This window comes from Pseudoliparis swirei, chromosome 11 (assembly GCF_029220125.1).
Source record: "Pseudoliparis swirei isolate HS2019 ecotype Mariana Trench chromosome 11, NWPU_hadal_v1, whole genome shotgun sequence".
Classification (NCBI taxonomy): domain Eukaryota; kingdom Metazoa; phylum Chordata; class Actinopteri; order Perciformes; family Liparidae; genus Pseudoliparis; species Pseudoliparis swirei.
This window is the reverse complement of record NC_079398.1, coordinates 21,351,612-21,367,081: the sequence shown is the minus strand read 5'-3', so window position 1 is coordinate 21,367,081 and position 15,470 is coordinate 21,351,612. Positions and strand designations below refer to the sequence as shown.

The 15,470-nt window shown below is 45.3% G+C and overlaps 1 protein-coding gene across 1 annotated transcript in view; it reads left to right on the top strand.

Moving 5' to 3' along the window:
- The first annotated feature begins 1,817 nt into the window (after positions 1-1,817).
- LOC130201706 (papilin-like) overlaps positions 1,818-15,470 on the top strand; it is a 56,749-nt gene continuing 43,096 nt past the window's right edge. Inside the window, 7 exon segments of the mRNA XM_056426797.1 lie at positions 1,818-2,000; positions 2,003-2,077; positions 4,292-4,354; positions 4,523-4,626; positions 11,550-11,610; positions 11,748-11,850; positions 11,997-12,127. Of these exon segments, the coding sequence (XP_056282772.1) occupies positions 1,818-2,000; positions 2,003-2,077; positions 4,292-4,354; positions 4,523-4,626; positions 11,550-11,610; positions 11,748-11,850; positions 11,997-12,127 (720 nt within the window).

Genomic DNA, 15,470 nt, shown 5'->3' with positions numbered 1-15,470 from the left:
GAAACTACCGATGTTTAAACACAGCGTTGGTGGTTTCCTCTTTAAACCCCTAAATAATCACTTTTCTATGTTATTCTCAAACATGTTGGGGGTTATGCATCAATTAAATTGGAAAATTCTTCAAAGAGCCTTTGTGTATTTGAGATCAGTCTTTTCAGTTGTTGAGAAAACAAAATGAAAGATTTAACTTCAGGGATTGATTTTATTTGTTTTGTTGTTTTTAGATTCAGAGCATTGCAATAGCAGCAAACAACTATTTGTATTGTGAGGATGTAGTGACGTTCATCCATCACCATGTTGAGGGCCATGTGGAGACGAATGTGCACCCCCAGTTGGTTTCAAAGGCAAGAATCTTCTCTTTGTGACATTAAATCAGGTAAAAAAATAAGAAAATATAAAATAATTGATAAACAAAGCAGATTTCGCAATTGTTATTATAAGCCACGCGAACGCGCCGCTTCGGGAACGGCGAAGTCGGGACATCTTGGTCAAACATTATTGGTCCCCAGAGGGTGAATCCTACAGATCTTGCTCTTTTCCTCATATCGCCTCTATTAATCTTTTATTTTCATCTAAATATCTTTAAAACTAGTGAATGGATTACTGTGACACGTGGCGGTCATTTGTGGTCCCCTTAGCCTACGATGGATTAACGCCCTCCTCCCGGTACACATTTCAGTCCGACACTTTTGTTTATGTCTAAATACCTACAAAACTAACAACTTCTTCAGGTGCATTCCCTTGTTTGAAGCAGTAAACCAGGATAAAGCTAAAAAATATTGAGTGCTACTGTGCTAGCAAACATACAATGTTCTCTTTTGACAAGGTCATTTAACCCTCCTATTACCTTTGGGGTCAATTTGACCCCATTCAATGTTTAACGTCTCTAAATAAATGAATGACATAATTTGTGTTGCTTCATATTTCATGACTTTTCCTAATTTATTGGGGACAACTGGGAAAACATCAAATTAAATTTTTCACTGGCCTGTACACAACTTCTACGCATCGGTGTTCTTCGGGGTCAATTTGACCCCACGCTGTTTTTCACTGTGTAAAACATATAAGAACTAGAATGGGCACTCGGTAGAGCACAAACCTTCGCATATCACAAGATTGGGCATTGAATTATGAACATTTTGGCATTAGTTGCATGCCAATTGGATACAAATTGACCGTGCTATGGTAAAAAGAAGATTTTGACCTTTTCATGACCTTGACCTTTGACCCGATCGATCCCAAAGTCTAATCAAATGGTCCCTGGATAATAACCAATCATCCCACCAAATTTCATGCGATTCGGTTTACAACTTTTTTTGTTACGCGAATAACACGCATACAAATAAATAAATAAATAAATACACAGCGATCAAAACATAACCTTCCGCATTTTCAATGCAGGTCGTCAACAAACAAACACAAAGTACCTGACACTTAGACTTGGGAAACAATATTAATTCTAATAATTGTAATTGCTGTAGTCAATTTGACCCCAAGGGGACAATATGTTAGTACATTTGAAGCTAACAGGAAAGTTAACATTTTGGGCCCATGTCAGCTAAAAAAAAAAGCCACCTTTTCCTTTCGCATTAGCCCTTCACAGGAGATGTGTGTGTGGTTATCCTGGTATGTGCGGTGTGTGGAGGGGAGAACATTATAATGACATGGAGCGAAGTGGAGGGGGAAGCCACGGGGACCGTATGACAAACGACACGCTGGTCAACTGTTATTTTTAAAGCCTGAAATTACCGAGTGTCCGTGAAGTATCCCCCCGTGTCGGTCAGGAGAGGCTCGCTGCTTAAAAAAGAAGCGCGCCGATGACGCAGCGGAGGAGGTTCAACCGAGAGGACTTTCTCTGCGTCTCCTGGTCGGTTTCCTGCAAGACAGATAAAGAGAGAGAGAGAGACAAAGGGCTGCAGCCAGAAAACCCTCCTCATATATCCAGGACTTTGTAGAACCTTCCAGACTTCCAAGTCAAAACTCCCAGAGAGAAACCAGCTGTCAGTCGGTCCTGCGCAAGGACGCACCAGCGGCTCATTGGACTCCAAGAACACCGCATTTAAAGCCACTAAACACGGTGAGTAGTTCTGAGGTTTCTTCTCCTATTGCATTTCTTTTAAAATAACAGATGAATCCCTTCTTCTTTTCTTTTATCTGAGGAAGACGAGAATATTAGAGGAGATGGAAAAGATACGTTTTACACTGGGAGAAAGGTTAATAAGAAAGTTTATAGACGGACGGAACCACAGTTATGATGAATAACAAAAGCAGTTGTGTCAAGAAATGGATATCACGCAACAACAACAACAACAACAACAACACACATCGAGATGTGACACATAACTAACCTGAGATTCAATATAATAATGTTGAGTCAACAGAGACAGAATTAACACAGGAAATACAACATAGTTCAATCTATATAGAAATATCATTCATATAATAGTTTCCACTCAGGATCCATTGATGATTTCCCAAACTGACCAGGTTCGCGTACAGAACACAAGACACTGCTTGCCCTCTCTGAGTAACGAATAATTGGGAATCTGGGTCGATAATAGCTTGTTCAGCCTGAGGAGAAAGGCTTTGTGAGCTTTAAAACAAATTATTGATTGCACTCAGGGGAAGAATATCATTTAAAAGATTAGGTAATAAAATGTATAAGAATTTAGGTGATTATTAATGCAAGTCAAGCCAAATATGTGCCTATTGCTGACTGACATGTGATGGGCTGCAGTGACTTTGATTTGAGGTTTATTGCTAAGCAATACTTTCTTTATTGTGTCTTTAAGTATTCAAAGTATGTGATGACATCATCATGTCTGCAGCACGAGGGCAGGAGATCTGTTATGGTCTTCAGCACGGGACCCTGATATTCCTGACTGTCTATAACTAAAACATATAACTCTGACAGGACCATATTTAAGATTAGACATTAGTGCAGTTCAGATTAGTGTATTTGTTAATGGGGAAATAATGAACAATTTGGACCTTCAATTAAATTTAAACTTATCATTCAATAAAATGTTTGATTGTGCCACTTTTCTCTATTTAATATAATGTTGTATTTAACATCTTTTAGTTTTGGTTGTAAGAAACTATTTGAAAACAACAACCTTTGATCCTGGCAACATGTCATGGCGTTTATCACAAGTCCATGACATTTTATGGACTAAACGACTCATTGGTGGATGTTACAAAACAGCCAACAGATGCATTAGTAATGTCACTAATGACGAGGGTCATTAACTTCCTCAAAGCTTCGTCTCCATTGAGGTGCCCAGACATCTCAGCTCCACCTAGTGACGATGACTCCATCATGTTGCTCAATCCTGGGCGTGTGTTGCGGCGACCGTTGTTTGTGTCTGAGAAGGATCAGACTCGTCTTCTCTCCTCTCTGACATCACCGCCGCTCTGACTTGTTGACTGTTGTCCGCGGGGTTTAACGGCCATCACTGCCGGGGCATCTGGTCGCCATGGCAGGCGGGGTCAGAGGTGGTTTGGCAGCTCCGGCCGACCCCCTTCTTCTTCTCTCTTTCTCAGAGGTGCAAGACACACCCTCCGTTTGCCCCGGTGAAAACAAACAAACAAACAAACAGACAAACAAACAAACAAAGGAGACTTTTCTAGCTAGGTTAAGTTGACGAGCCAGCGGAGGGAAATCATAAGGCTGCCGTTTAAAGTTAGAGTGGCCTTACAAAAAGGGGTGTGGCTTTAAAAAGCGTTGGTGATGATACATACGCTGTGTTGTCTTTGTTGGTTAAATTCACAGCTTCAGTTACTTCACAGTCACAACTGCAACTGTTTAATTTCATTATCGATGAATAATAATAATAATACATTACATTTAGATTGCGCTTTTCAAAACATTCAGACACTTTCTGGCTATTATTTTCTCTATCAATCATTCAGACCATAACATTTAGGAAGATAATGAGAAAAAGAGTCTCCAATCCATTGCGACAGCAAAACCAAAATATCTATTACAGTCAGTAAATGTTTTGGCATTTTTGCTTTAATTTCCCACTCCCAAACCTCGAGGATTTCATCAGACATGAGCTTTAATAACTGGAGCCACAGATGCAGCTGTAGATCGTCTGCTGTGGTCGATGGCTGAGAACCAAACCACAGAACTGTTGAATCATGTCTGTGTCTACGTTCAGCTCGATGATCTGCTCAAACTAAATCATTACCACACACTCTGATTTATGGCCCCGGCTTGTTGCTCAATGTGTAAAAGGCCCCATTAGTCACTAACTGGCCGTCTCCTCTTCTTTCTGTTTCTTCTCAGGGAACGACGAAGATGCTCCTGCCTCTGGTAACCCTCCAGCTGCTGTTGGCTCCAGTGCTCATGGTAAAGTCCCCGTAGATGAAGAACGGGAAACTAATGGACACTAATCACAAACACAGAATTATTGAAGATATACAAGTATTATGAGTATTATAAAGTTAAAGCATTATTACAAGGTTAATGTTGTTGTTTACATTGTGATGAGTGTATAAACTGGTGTGTTGTGTCCAGGTGCCCGGTGTGGATCGCTGGGACTCATGGGGTCCTTATGGAGAATGCAGCCGGAGCTGTGGCAGCGGAGTGACCGTGAGAACCAGAAGCTGTATCACACACAGGTACGTCTCCTACCTTCCTTCTTTCCTTCCTTCCATCTTTTCTTCCTTCCTTCTATCATTCCTTCCATCGTATCTACCTACCCACCCACCTACCTAATACCCTTACAGCCTCATACCCTCATTCCTACTCCCTACCCACCTACCTACTACCCTCAACCTACTCCCTACCTACCTACCTACAGTCTATCGTCATACCTAGTCAATACCTACCTACTACCCTCACCCTACTCACTAATTACTACCATCAACCTACAACCTACCTACCTTCTACCCTCATACCTACTTTCTACCTACCTACCTCCCTACTAGCCTCATACCTACTCCCTACATACCTACCTGATACCCTCAATCTACTCCCTACCTACTATCCTCGACCTACTACCTACTACCCTTGACCTACTCTCTACCTCCCTACCTACTACCCTCATACCTACCTACTTACCTACCAAATTACTAGCTGTATACCTACTCCCTACCTACCTACCTACCGACTACCCTCATACCTACTCCTTAACTACCTACTACCCTTGAACTACTCCCTACCTACCTACTACCCTCATACACATCTACCTACCTACCTACTACCCTCATACCTACTCCCTAACTACCTACTACCCTTGACCTACTCCCTACCTACCTACTACCCTCATACCTACCTACCTACCTACTACCCTCATACCTACTCCCTACCTACCTACTACCCTCATACCTACCTACCTACTACCCTCATACCTACTCCCTACCTACCTCCACCTACCACCCTACCCTCATGCCTACTCCCTAACTACCCTTGACTCCTACCTACCTACCTACCTACTACCCTCATACCTACCCCCCAACTACCTACTACCCTTGACCTGCTACCCACCTACCTCATACCTCACCTACCACCCACTCTACCTATACCTACCCTGCCTCATACCTACCTACCTACCTACTACCCTCATACCTACTCCCTAACTACCTACTACCCTTGACCTACTCCCTACCTACCTACTACCCTCATACCTACTCCCTAACTACCTTCTACCTACTACCCTTGACCTACTCCCTACCTACCTACTACCCTCATACCTACCTACCTACTACCCTCTTACCTACCTACCTATCTTTATTGCCTTACATTTACAGAAACATGCCTGTCTGAACACATGCACCACCAGTCTGCCTCCCTTTGACACACTTCATTGTGAGTCACTTCATTGTGAGTCCCTGAATACACTTGCAGCAGGTAGTGAATGGAGCTGATTGAGAGGTTCATGGTCACAGACTGTATCTTGATAGTAAAAGAATGCCTTGAAGCCAGGATGACGTGGACTTCTCTTGCATCCAGAGCAGACTGCAGGGAGGGGCCCTTTAATATTAAACTATATTTTCTGGCCGTTGGTTGCTTGTCAGGACGACTCTGCTGAACACGCTATTTTTTGTTATTTTTAATTATACTTTATTTTAAAAGTTTTTTATTCCACTTATAGGTTGTTTTGTAACATCTGACTGCACAGGACTGAGTGGGGAGTGTTGTTGCCGGCTTTCATTGTGAATGTTCATAGCTGGAATCCAGCCGGCGTATTGCCTCATGTAACCCATACAGTGATTTGTCTTCATCAGAATCAGAATCAGAATCAGAAACAGGTTTATTGCCAAAGAATGTTTTCACAAACAAACGAGGAATTTTTTTTTGGTGGAAGGTGCAACATTTGGACATGACAAACAAACAACAATCAACGCGACGGAAAGACAACAAATAATGTGAGAGTGTTTGGGTGTGTGCTTCAAGTGGTGTGTTTTAGTTAAAGTGCATGTTAAAGTGACGTGTGTGGAGGAGGGAAGAAGAAGGAGGAGGGAGGAGGAGGAGGAAGAGGAAGGAGGAGGAAGAGGAAGGAGCGGAAGAAGGAGGAGAGAGGAAGGTGGAAGAAGAGGTGGTAGTCCTGGGGTGACAGTCAGTCAGTCCCGGGACCATTGATGAGGCCGACCGCCGGAAAAAGCTATTGGTGTGGCGGGTGGTCGTGGTCATGATGGATCGCAGCCTCCCCGAGGGAGGGACTCGAACAGGAGTGTCCAGGGTGGAGGGGTCGGCGACAATCTTTCTGGCCCGCCCAGTGACCTGGAAGTGAACAGGACCTGAGGGAAGGCAGATTGCAGCCGATAACCCTCTCGGCCGAGCGGATGATGCCTGCAGCCTGCGCTTGTCTTTGGCTGTGGCTGCAGGGTGCCAGACGGTGATGGAGGAGCAGATGATGGACTCAACGATGGCCGTAGAATTGTACCATCATCTTCCCTGGCAGGTTGAATTTCCTCAGCTGCCTCAGGAAGAACATCCTCTGCTGGGCCTTCTTGGAGATGGAGCCGATGTTCAGCTCCCACTTGAGGTCCTGGGAGATGATGGAGCCCAGGAAGCGGTAGGACTCCACAGCGTCGACGGGGGAGTCACACAGGATGAGAGGGGCGAGTGGGGCTGCATTCCTCCTGAAATCCACAACCATCTCCACTGTCTTCAGAGCGTTGAGCTCCAGGTTGTTCTGGCTGCACCAGGTCACCAGGTGGTCAGTCTCCCACCTGTAGGCGGTCTCGTCCCCACCAGAGATGAGTCCAATGAGGGTGGTGTCATCCGCGAACTTTAGGAGCTTGACGGACTGGTGACTGGAGGTGCAGCTGTTGGTGTACAGGGAGAAGAGCAGAGGGGAGAGAACACAGCCTTGGGGGGAACCTGTGCTGGTGGTCCGGGAGCCTGAGACGTGTTTCCCCAGCCTCACGTGCTGCTTCCTGTCGGTCAGGAAGTCTGTGATCCACCTGCAGGTGGAGTCGGGCACGTGCAGCTGGGAGAGCTTGTCCTGCAGCAGGACGGATGATTGTATTGAAGGCAGAGCTGAAGTCCACAAACAGGATCCCATGAGGTTCCCGGGAGTCCAGATGCTGGAGGATGTAGTGAAGGGTATGTTGACTGCATCGCCTGCAGACCTGTTGGCTCTGTAGGCGAACTGCAGGGGTCCAGGAGTGGGTCGGTGATGGTCTTGAGGTGTGACAGGACCAAGCGTTCAAAGGACTTCATGACCAAAGAGGTCAGGCATATATGCCTGTACTCATTGAGTCCTGTGATCTTGGGTTTTTTGGGGACGGGATGATGGTGGAGGCCTTGAAGCAGGCTGGAACGTGGCATGTCTCCAGGAGGTGTTGAAGATGTCGGTGAACACCGGAGACAGCTGGTCAGCACAGTGCTTCAGGGTGGAGGGGAGACGGAGTCCGGGCCCGCTGCTTTGCGGGGTTCTGCTTTTGAACAGCCTGTTGACAGCTCTCCAGGATGACGAGGGCGCCGCTGAGTTGATGGAGGGTGCTCCAGAGGTGTGAGCCCCTGATGGGCTGGGGAGGGTGGGCTGATGGTCTGTGGCTTGTTGGTGGGGCTGTGGGGATGGTCTCAGGACTGCTCCATTGTCTTTCAAAGCTGCAGTAGAACTTATTTAGCTCGCCTGCCAGAAGCACATTGTTCATGGAGTGGGGGTGATTTGGGCTTGTAGTTGGTGATCTGCCTGAGCCCTCTCCAGACAGAAGCAGAGTCGTTTGCTGAGAGCTGCTGTTGCAGTTTCTCAGAGTACAGTCGTTTAGCATCTCTCACCGCCTTGCTAAACCTGTATTTGTCCCCACTCCTGAATGCCTGGTCCTTCTGCAGTCTTAGCTTCCTGAGCTCCGCTGTGAACCAGGGTTTGTCGTTGTTATAACTCACCCTGAGCTGGATGGAATACAGCTGTCCTCACTGAAGCTGATGTAGGAAGTTACAGCCTCTGTGTACTCATCCAGGCTGTTGGTAGCAGTCCTGAAGACATCCCAGTCAGTACAGTCCAAGCATGCCCGTAGATCCTCCAGAGCCTCACTGGTCCACTTCTTGAACTTCCTCACCACAGGTTTGCAGAGCTTTAGTCTCTGCCTGTATGAGGGAATCAGATGAACCATGACGTGGTCAGAGTTTCCCAGTGCAGCTCGAGGGACGGCGTGATAGGCCCTGCTGTTTGTTCTGCAGCAGGGTCCAGGAATGCCTCTCTGGTAGGGCAGCAGTGGTCAAATGCTCTTCTCTGTTGGGGCATTTAATTAACTGTCTATATTGGGGGTTATTGGCTGAGGTTTTGTTTAATTTAAAAGTACAACAAAACTAAAGAGTCCGTGGTCCGCCCACACAACGGCGAGGTCTGTTGTGCCTGCTCACTCACTTTCTCGCCGCGCATAAAAACCGCCAGATGAATGATGCGCGAAGTAACGTGGGGAGAGAGGTTTGCAGTGAATTTATGCACTCCAGGTCCGGGCGCGAAGTGCTGTCGGATCACCGCACCGTTGCACCAGCCGCTGTTGAGGTAAAAGATTCCAGATTCCTCCACCCTTTTTTTCCCGGAGAGCCCGTGTCCGGTCCGGCCGAACAGCTGGAAGCCAGCGAGCTGGAGCGCAGAGTCTGTCGACTGCCATGATTCCGTGAAGCACAGAACGGAGGATGAGGAGAAGTCTCTGTCTCTCCCCACCAGCAGCTGGAGTTCGTCCAGTTTGTTGCACTGAGCGGACGCTGGAGAGAATATGCCCGGCAGCGATGTACGAGATCCAGAGCCGTAGCACGCAAGCGCCCCTGATCGCTTCCTTCTCCTACCTGTGCACCACCAGTGAGCAGAGCACCCTTTACAAAATGTCCAGTATCTCCACAGAAGTTAAAAACGTTGGAAGTAAATCCGCTGGAGTTGTTCCCCTGATGTTCAAGAGCTCTTCTCTAGTGAAAGAGCTCTGGGAATCCCAGCAGAAAACAGTATTTAAAACGAAAACAACAAAAAACATCGACCACAAGACTGAGAATCCAGGCGGCGCCTCATGCCATCAGGAAGTGCAACATGAGGGAGAAGTGGTGTGTTCAAATATGAGATTATTAGCAGCAAAAACTACCAAAAGTATCAAAAGTAAATGGACTCATTCTGCAGAAAAATGTCCCAAACTCCCAATATTGGCGCCAAATTGACACATTAGAACATTAAAATGCTTGTACATTTCTAATTATTAGTAAAAACTCAAATAATTGAATATTCTATAATAACAACATATAGTATTAACAATAATTTGATTAAAAAAGGACATGTTGGATTTGCCTTGTCCACGAGGAAGAACGTCGACAATGAGTTGTTTCTTCAACGTGTCCAAACTGTTTTCTGATTCATCTGTTTGAGGCTCTGTTGCATTCAAGGGAAGGAGAAACTGTAGGACAATATAGTTTTGTTCTGCTAGTTCTCTGTAGGGTGGGTGAAGTTTGGTGTTTTCCATTGATCTGTGTTAGATGCTGGTTTCCAACATGTCCAGTCAGTCAGTGAGTGACTCAGCCTGTCTGTCAATGAGTCTGTTTCCTGTATGAAGAAGTCCCGCCCACTGCTACCTATTTAGTTGAACTATGTCAAATCTTGTCTGGCAGAATTACACCTATAAATACTATAATTAAACTGCTGTTGATGCGTTGGGTGCTCCCATGTTAGTATAAAACAACCTCACCTCGTGGGCTATAATCTATTTACATTTTCTGCGCTCAATCAATGTAGCTTTTCTGTTATGTGCCTTTGTGAATTTTAAAATACAGCTTGATGCTCCAAATGCTTATTTTCCACTCCAAAAGGCCAGAAATCGAAGGCTGGATGTTGCCACTGAGTGTTTGGACATGTTTCAGTTCCGGTCTTGGCGTGCTGACAGGAGCGCGGCTTGTTTTGAAAGCTTAAGGGCAGGTTTCTCTTGGAGGTGACGTAATCATGAGTTATCAGCGTGGCTGCAAGGGAGGGCGGCAAAACGATCTCAGCTCAGGGGTGACGACGTTGAGGCTTCTCTTGATGCTGAGAGCTTGTTTTCTTTTTATGACATGCAGAGATTAAAGAGGAGTGCCACTTAATCTGTCTGGAACTTGATATGTAGACAGTCTGAGCTGACCCATACAAGTTTTTTTTTATCAAAGTTGAGTCGTAAAAGAGGCAAAAGGGGATTCCTCAGCACAAATAAGGTGAATGAAAACACATATTCGGGATTGAAGGAGGCATCCATCATGAAAGCATGTCATCTGTGGCTTTAAAGGAGCTTTCCAAAATGTGAAAAAAAATAACGACGCTAATGCGATCCAAGTTTCAGCTTTCAGCGTTTCTGAAAAAACAGAACGTTTTTTCAGAAACTGAAAAATATCCTCTTGCATTATAGGAAATTTAGGATTCATCAGTTTTAGAGGCTAAAAGTCAGTATATCTGCTTCACTTTTCACCCTCCTTTGTTAAATATGTCTCTCACAGGTCCCCCAACTTTATGCCAAGTACAATACTAAATCTCTGGAGTACCCCTTTAAAACTGAGCAAACTAATGAATCATTAAAGGCTTATTACCTTCGCATTGAAAATGCGGAAGGTTATGTTTTGATCGCCGTGTATTTATTTATGTATTTATTTATTTATTTATTTGTATGCGTGTTATTCGCATTAAAAAAAAGAGTTTTAAACCGAATCGCATGAAATTTGGTGGGATGATTGGTTATTATCCAGGGACCATTTGATTAGATTTTGGGATCGATCGGGTCAAAGGTCAAGGTCAAGGTCATGAAAAGGTCAACATCTTCTTGAATCGCATGGAATTTGGTGGGATGATTGGTTATTATCCAGGGACCATTTGATTAGATTTTGGGATCGATCGAGTCAAAGGTCAAGGTCATGCATAGGTCAAAATCTTCTTTTTACCATAGCACGGTCAATTGTTATCCAATTGGCATGCAACTAATGCCAACATGTTCATAATTCAATGCCCAATCTTGTGATATGCGAAGGTATGCGCTCTACCGAGTGCCCATTCTAGTTTGACTCAGTTCTTGTAGTGAACTTTATCAAGATAAATCCGGTTTGATCCGTACAAATCATTCCATCATGCTCTGTTTCCTCCACTCAGGACTGACGGAGGACACAACTGTGTGGGACCAGACAAGTCTTACCGCACCTGCAACATCCAGGTGAACCAACACACCGAAAACAATGTGTCATTTTTAAACATTGTGTGTCTTCCTTATTTAATTGAACCATATATAATTTTTTAAAATTATATCTGATGAAAGGCTAATAAACTTTGTTCTCCCATCGTTCCGCTCAGGACTGTCCCGAGGGATCCAAGGATTTCCGTGAAGACCAGTGCTCCCAGTTTGATGGGACTGACTTCCAGGGGAAACTCTACAAGTGGCTTCCATATTATGGAGGTTAGAAGTGAAGTAAAAGTAGCAAATAAAAAAGGCTCCAAAACACCCACTAAGATACATGTACTGAGCCACGGCTGTGTTGCATATATGAATCATCAAATCGGGAGGTGAGCTTTATTCTCAACCGAAGCTCGTGTCTCCGACAGCGGAGAACCGCTGTGAGCTGAACTGCATCCCGAGAGGGGAAAACTTCTTCTATCGTCACCGCAGCTCCGTGGTCGACGGGACGGCCTGCCACCCCGGGCGGAGGGACGTGTGCGTGGAGGGAGTCTGCAAGGTAGGCTGCACCGAGAATGGACACGCACACACTTCATCCGGTCAAAGAAACCTGAAGCCGTTTGGAGAGTGAATTTGTTGAATTCTGAATACCTTCGCATTGAAAATGCGGAAGGTTATGTTTTGATCGCCGTGTATTTATTTATTTATTTGTATGCGTGTTACTCGCATAACACAAAAAGTATTAAACCGAATCTCATGACATTTAGTGGGATGATTGGTTATTATCCGGGGACCATTTGATTAGATTTTTGGATCAATTGGGTCAAAGGTCAAGGTCATGAAAAGGTCAACATCTTCTTTTTTCCATAGCACGGTCAATTTTTATCCAATTGGCATGCAACTAATGCCAACATGTTCATAATTCAGAATCAGAATCAGAATCAGAATCAGAAACAGGTTTATTGCCAAAGAATGAATGTTTTCACAAACAAACGAGGAATTTTTTTTGGTGGAAGGTGCAACATTTGGACATGACAAACAACAATCAACGAGGGAGGGAGGGAGTGGGAGGAAGAGGAGGAGGAAGAGGAAGAGGAGGCGGGAAGAAGGAGGAGAGAGGTGGAAGAAGAGGTGGTAGTCCTGGGGTGACAGTCAGTCAGTCCCGGGTCCATTGATGAGCGACCGCCGTCGGGAAAAAGCTATTGGTGTGGCGGGAGTCGTGGTCATGATGGACTGCCTCCTCCCGAGGAGGGACTCGAACAGGGAGTGACCAGGCGGGGAGGGGTCGGCGACAATCTTTCTGGCCCGCTTCTGTGACCAGGAAGTGAACAGGACCTGGAGGAAGGCAGATTGCAGCCGATAACCCTCGGCCGAGCGGATGATGCCTGCAGCCTGCGCTTGTCTTTGGCTGTGGCTGCAGGTGCCAGACGGTGATGGAGGAGCAGATGATGGACTCAACGCCGTGTAGAACTGTACCATCATCTTCCTGGCAGGTTGAATTTCCTCAGCTGCCTCAGGAAGAACATCCTCTGCTGGGCCTTCTGAGATGGAGCCGATGTTCAGCTCCACTTGAGGTCCTGGGAGATGATGGAGCCCAGGAAGCGGTAGGACTCCACAGCGTCGACGGGGAGTCACACAGGATGAGAGGGCGGGTGGGGCTGCATTCCTCCTGAAATCCACAACCATCTCCACTGTCTTCAGAGCGTTGAGCTCCAGGTTGTTCTGGCTGCACCAGGTCACCAGGTGGTCAGTCTCCCACCTGTAGGCGGTCTCGTCCCGCCGCCAGAGATGAGTCCAATGAGGGTGGTGTCATCCGCGAACTTTAGGAGCTTGACGGACTGGTGACTGGAGGTGCAGCTGTTGGTGTAGAGAACAGCAGAGGGAGAGAACACAGCCTTGGGGGAACCTGCTGGTGGTCCGGGAGCCTGAGACGTTCCCCAGCCTCACGTGCTGCTTCCTGTCGGTCAGAAGTCTGTGATCCACCTGCAGGTGGAGTCGGGCACGTGCAGCTGGGAGAGCTTGTCCTGCAGCAGGGACGGGATGATGGAATTGAAGGCAGAGCTGAAGTCCACAAACAGGATCCTGGCGTAGGTTCCTCGGGAGTCCAGATGCTGGAGGATGTAGTGAAGGGCCATGTTGACTGCATCGTCTGCAGACCTGTTGGCTCTGTAGGCGAACTGCAGGGGGTCCAGGAGTGGGTCGGTGATGGTCTTGAGGTGTGACAGGACCAAGCGTTCAATGCCCAATCTTGTGATATGCGAAGGTATGCGCTCTACCGAGTGCCCGTTCTAGTTGTTGTATATTTTGCTGATCGAAATAAACTAAACTCAAACTTAAACTCAAACTTGATCAAATCACATGTTGGAAAATTCCCAGTTAAACTTCTCTGCCTATCATTGTTATATCTTAGCTTAAGTCATTCTGAATCAATACTTGTGGTATGAAGAGCAGGTGCGTCAGATACGTGTTTCATGTGAGTTGTAGCTACAAGTTTTGAACCCTATTTATAAAAACGGTGGCGTTTCTTCCTTCTCTACTCTAAAAAAAAAAAATGGAAATTGTCAAAAACATCTTTATGAACTAAAAAATTTGCCTAAATTCAGAATTGATAAATCTCATCAAACCATTCAGATGAAATGTGATGCGATGAGAACATACAAAATGAGACGAGCGTCGTCGGTTGATATCAAAGAAGTTTATTTTTATGATCAATTTCCCCTTTTTTCTAACATCACTGTTGCTATTTTATTTGTATTATTTATTTTTCGTACTTTCTCCGTGTTTAAAAAAATCTTTTAGTTGCTTTTCTACTTTTATTTCTAATATTTTGCAAGCCGCTCGCCTGCAGACGTGATCAGCGCGACTGTCGTCCGTCATTTTACGAGTAAATCGAAGTGACGGGAATGAAACGTGACATTAACCAGAGTGGACGCGGCGACAGGAGCTGAGCAGCAGGGAGGACGATTAGTTTCACGATGAGGGAATATCAAACACTTCTTCTGCTCTCAGGTCATTACCTCCTCCTCCTCCTCCTCCTCCTCCTCCTCGTGAAACACCTCCTCTGTTTAACCCGTGACATCATGTCTTCATCACCTCCTCTGTGGGGAGCGGCTGTCCACAACCCACTCGGTTCTCACGCCTTATTGTTGAACCTCATCGTTCCGTTGCTTTTTAAACTTTCGCGTATTTAACCTCCGGCTCCAGATTGTTTGTTGCGTGGTTACCTTCGCGTTGAAAATGCGGAAGGTTATGTTTTGATCGCCGTGTATGTATTTATTTATTTATTATTTATTTATTTCGTTTATTTATTTATTTGTATGCGTTTTACTCGCATAATACAAAAAGTATTAAACCGAATCGCATGAAATTTGGTGGGATGATTGGTTATTATCCGGGGACCATTTGCTTCGATTTTGGGATCGATCGGGTCAAAGGTCAAGGTCATGAAAAGGTCAAAATCTTCTTTTTACCATAGCACGGTCAATTTGTATCCAATTGGCATGCAACTAATGCCAAAATGTTCATAATTCAATGCCCAATCTTGTGATATGCGAAGGTATGCGCTCTACCGAGTGCCCATTCTAGTTTTAAGATTGTTTCTTTCTCAGAAACATTGTGTTCCCACAGGTCCACTTGTCTTTTACACCTTGTTAAAGCAAGTTTTGGTTTGGCTGTTCTGGGATTGGACTTTTGCCTGTTTCAGGGTTTCTGTTGTAAAGTTGATGCAGCACATTTCTTATGTGCAATTTTAATTTTTGTGTTGGTATCCTCGTACTTAAATAAACATTATGTGTGTTTCATCATAACGATACCTGTAACCTGTCGGAATTTCGAAGACCAAAATCAAAACACTGGCAACAGACACCGAGTCCTTCACATTGTTAGGATGAAAGAAACGACGA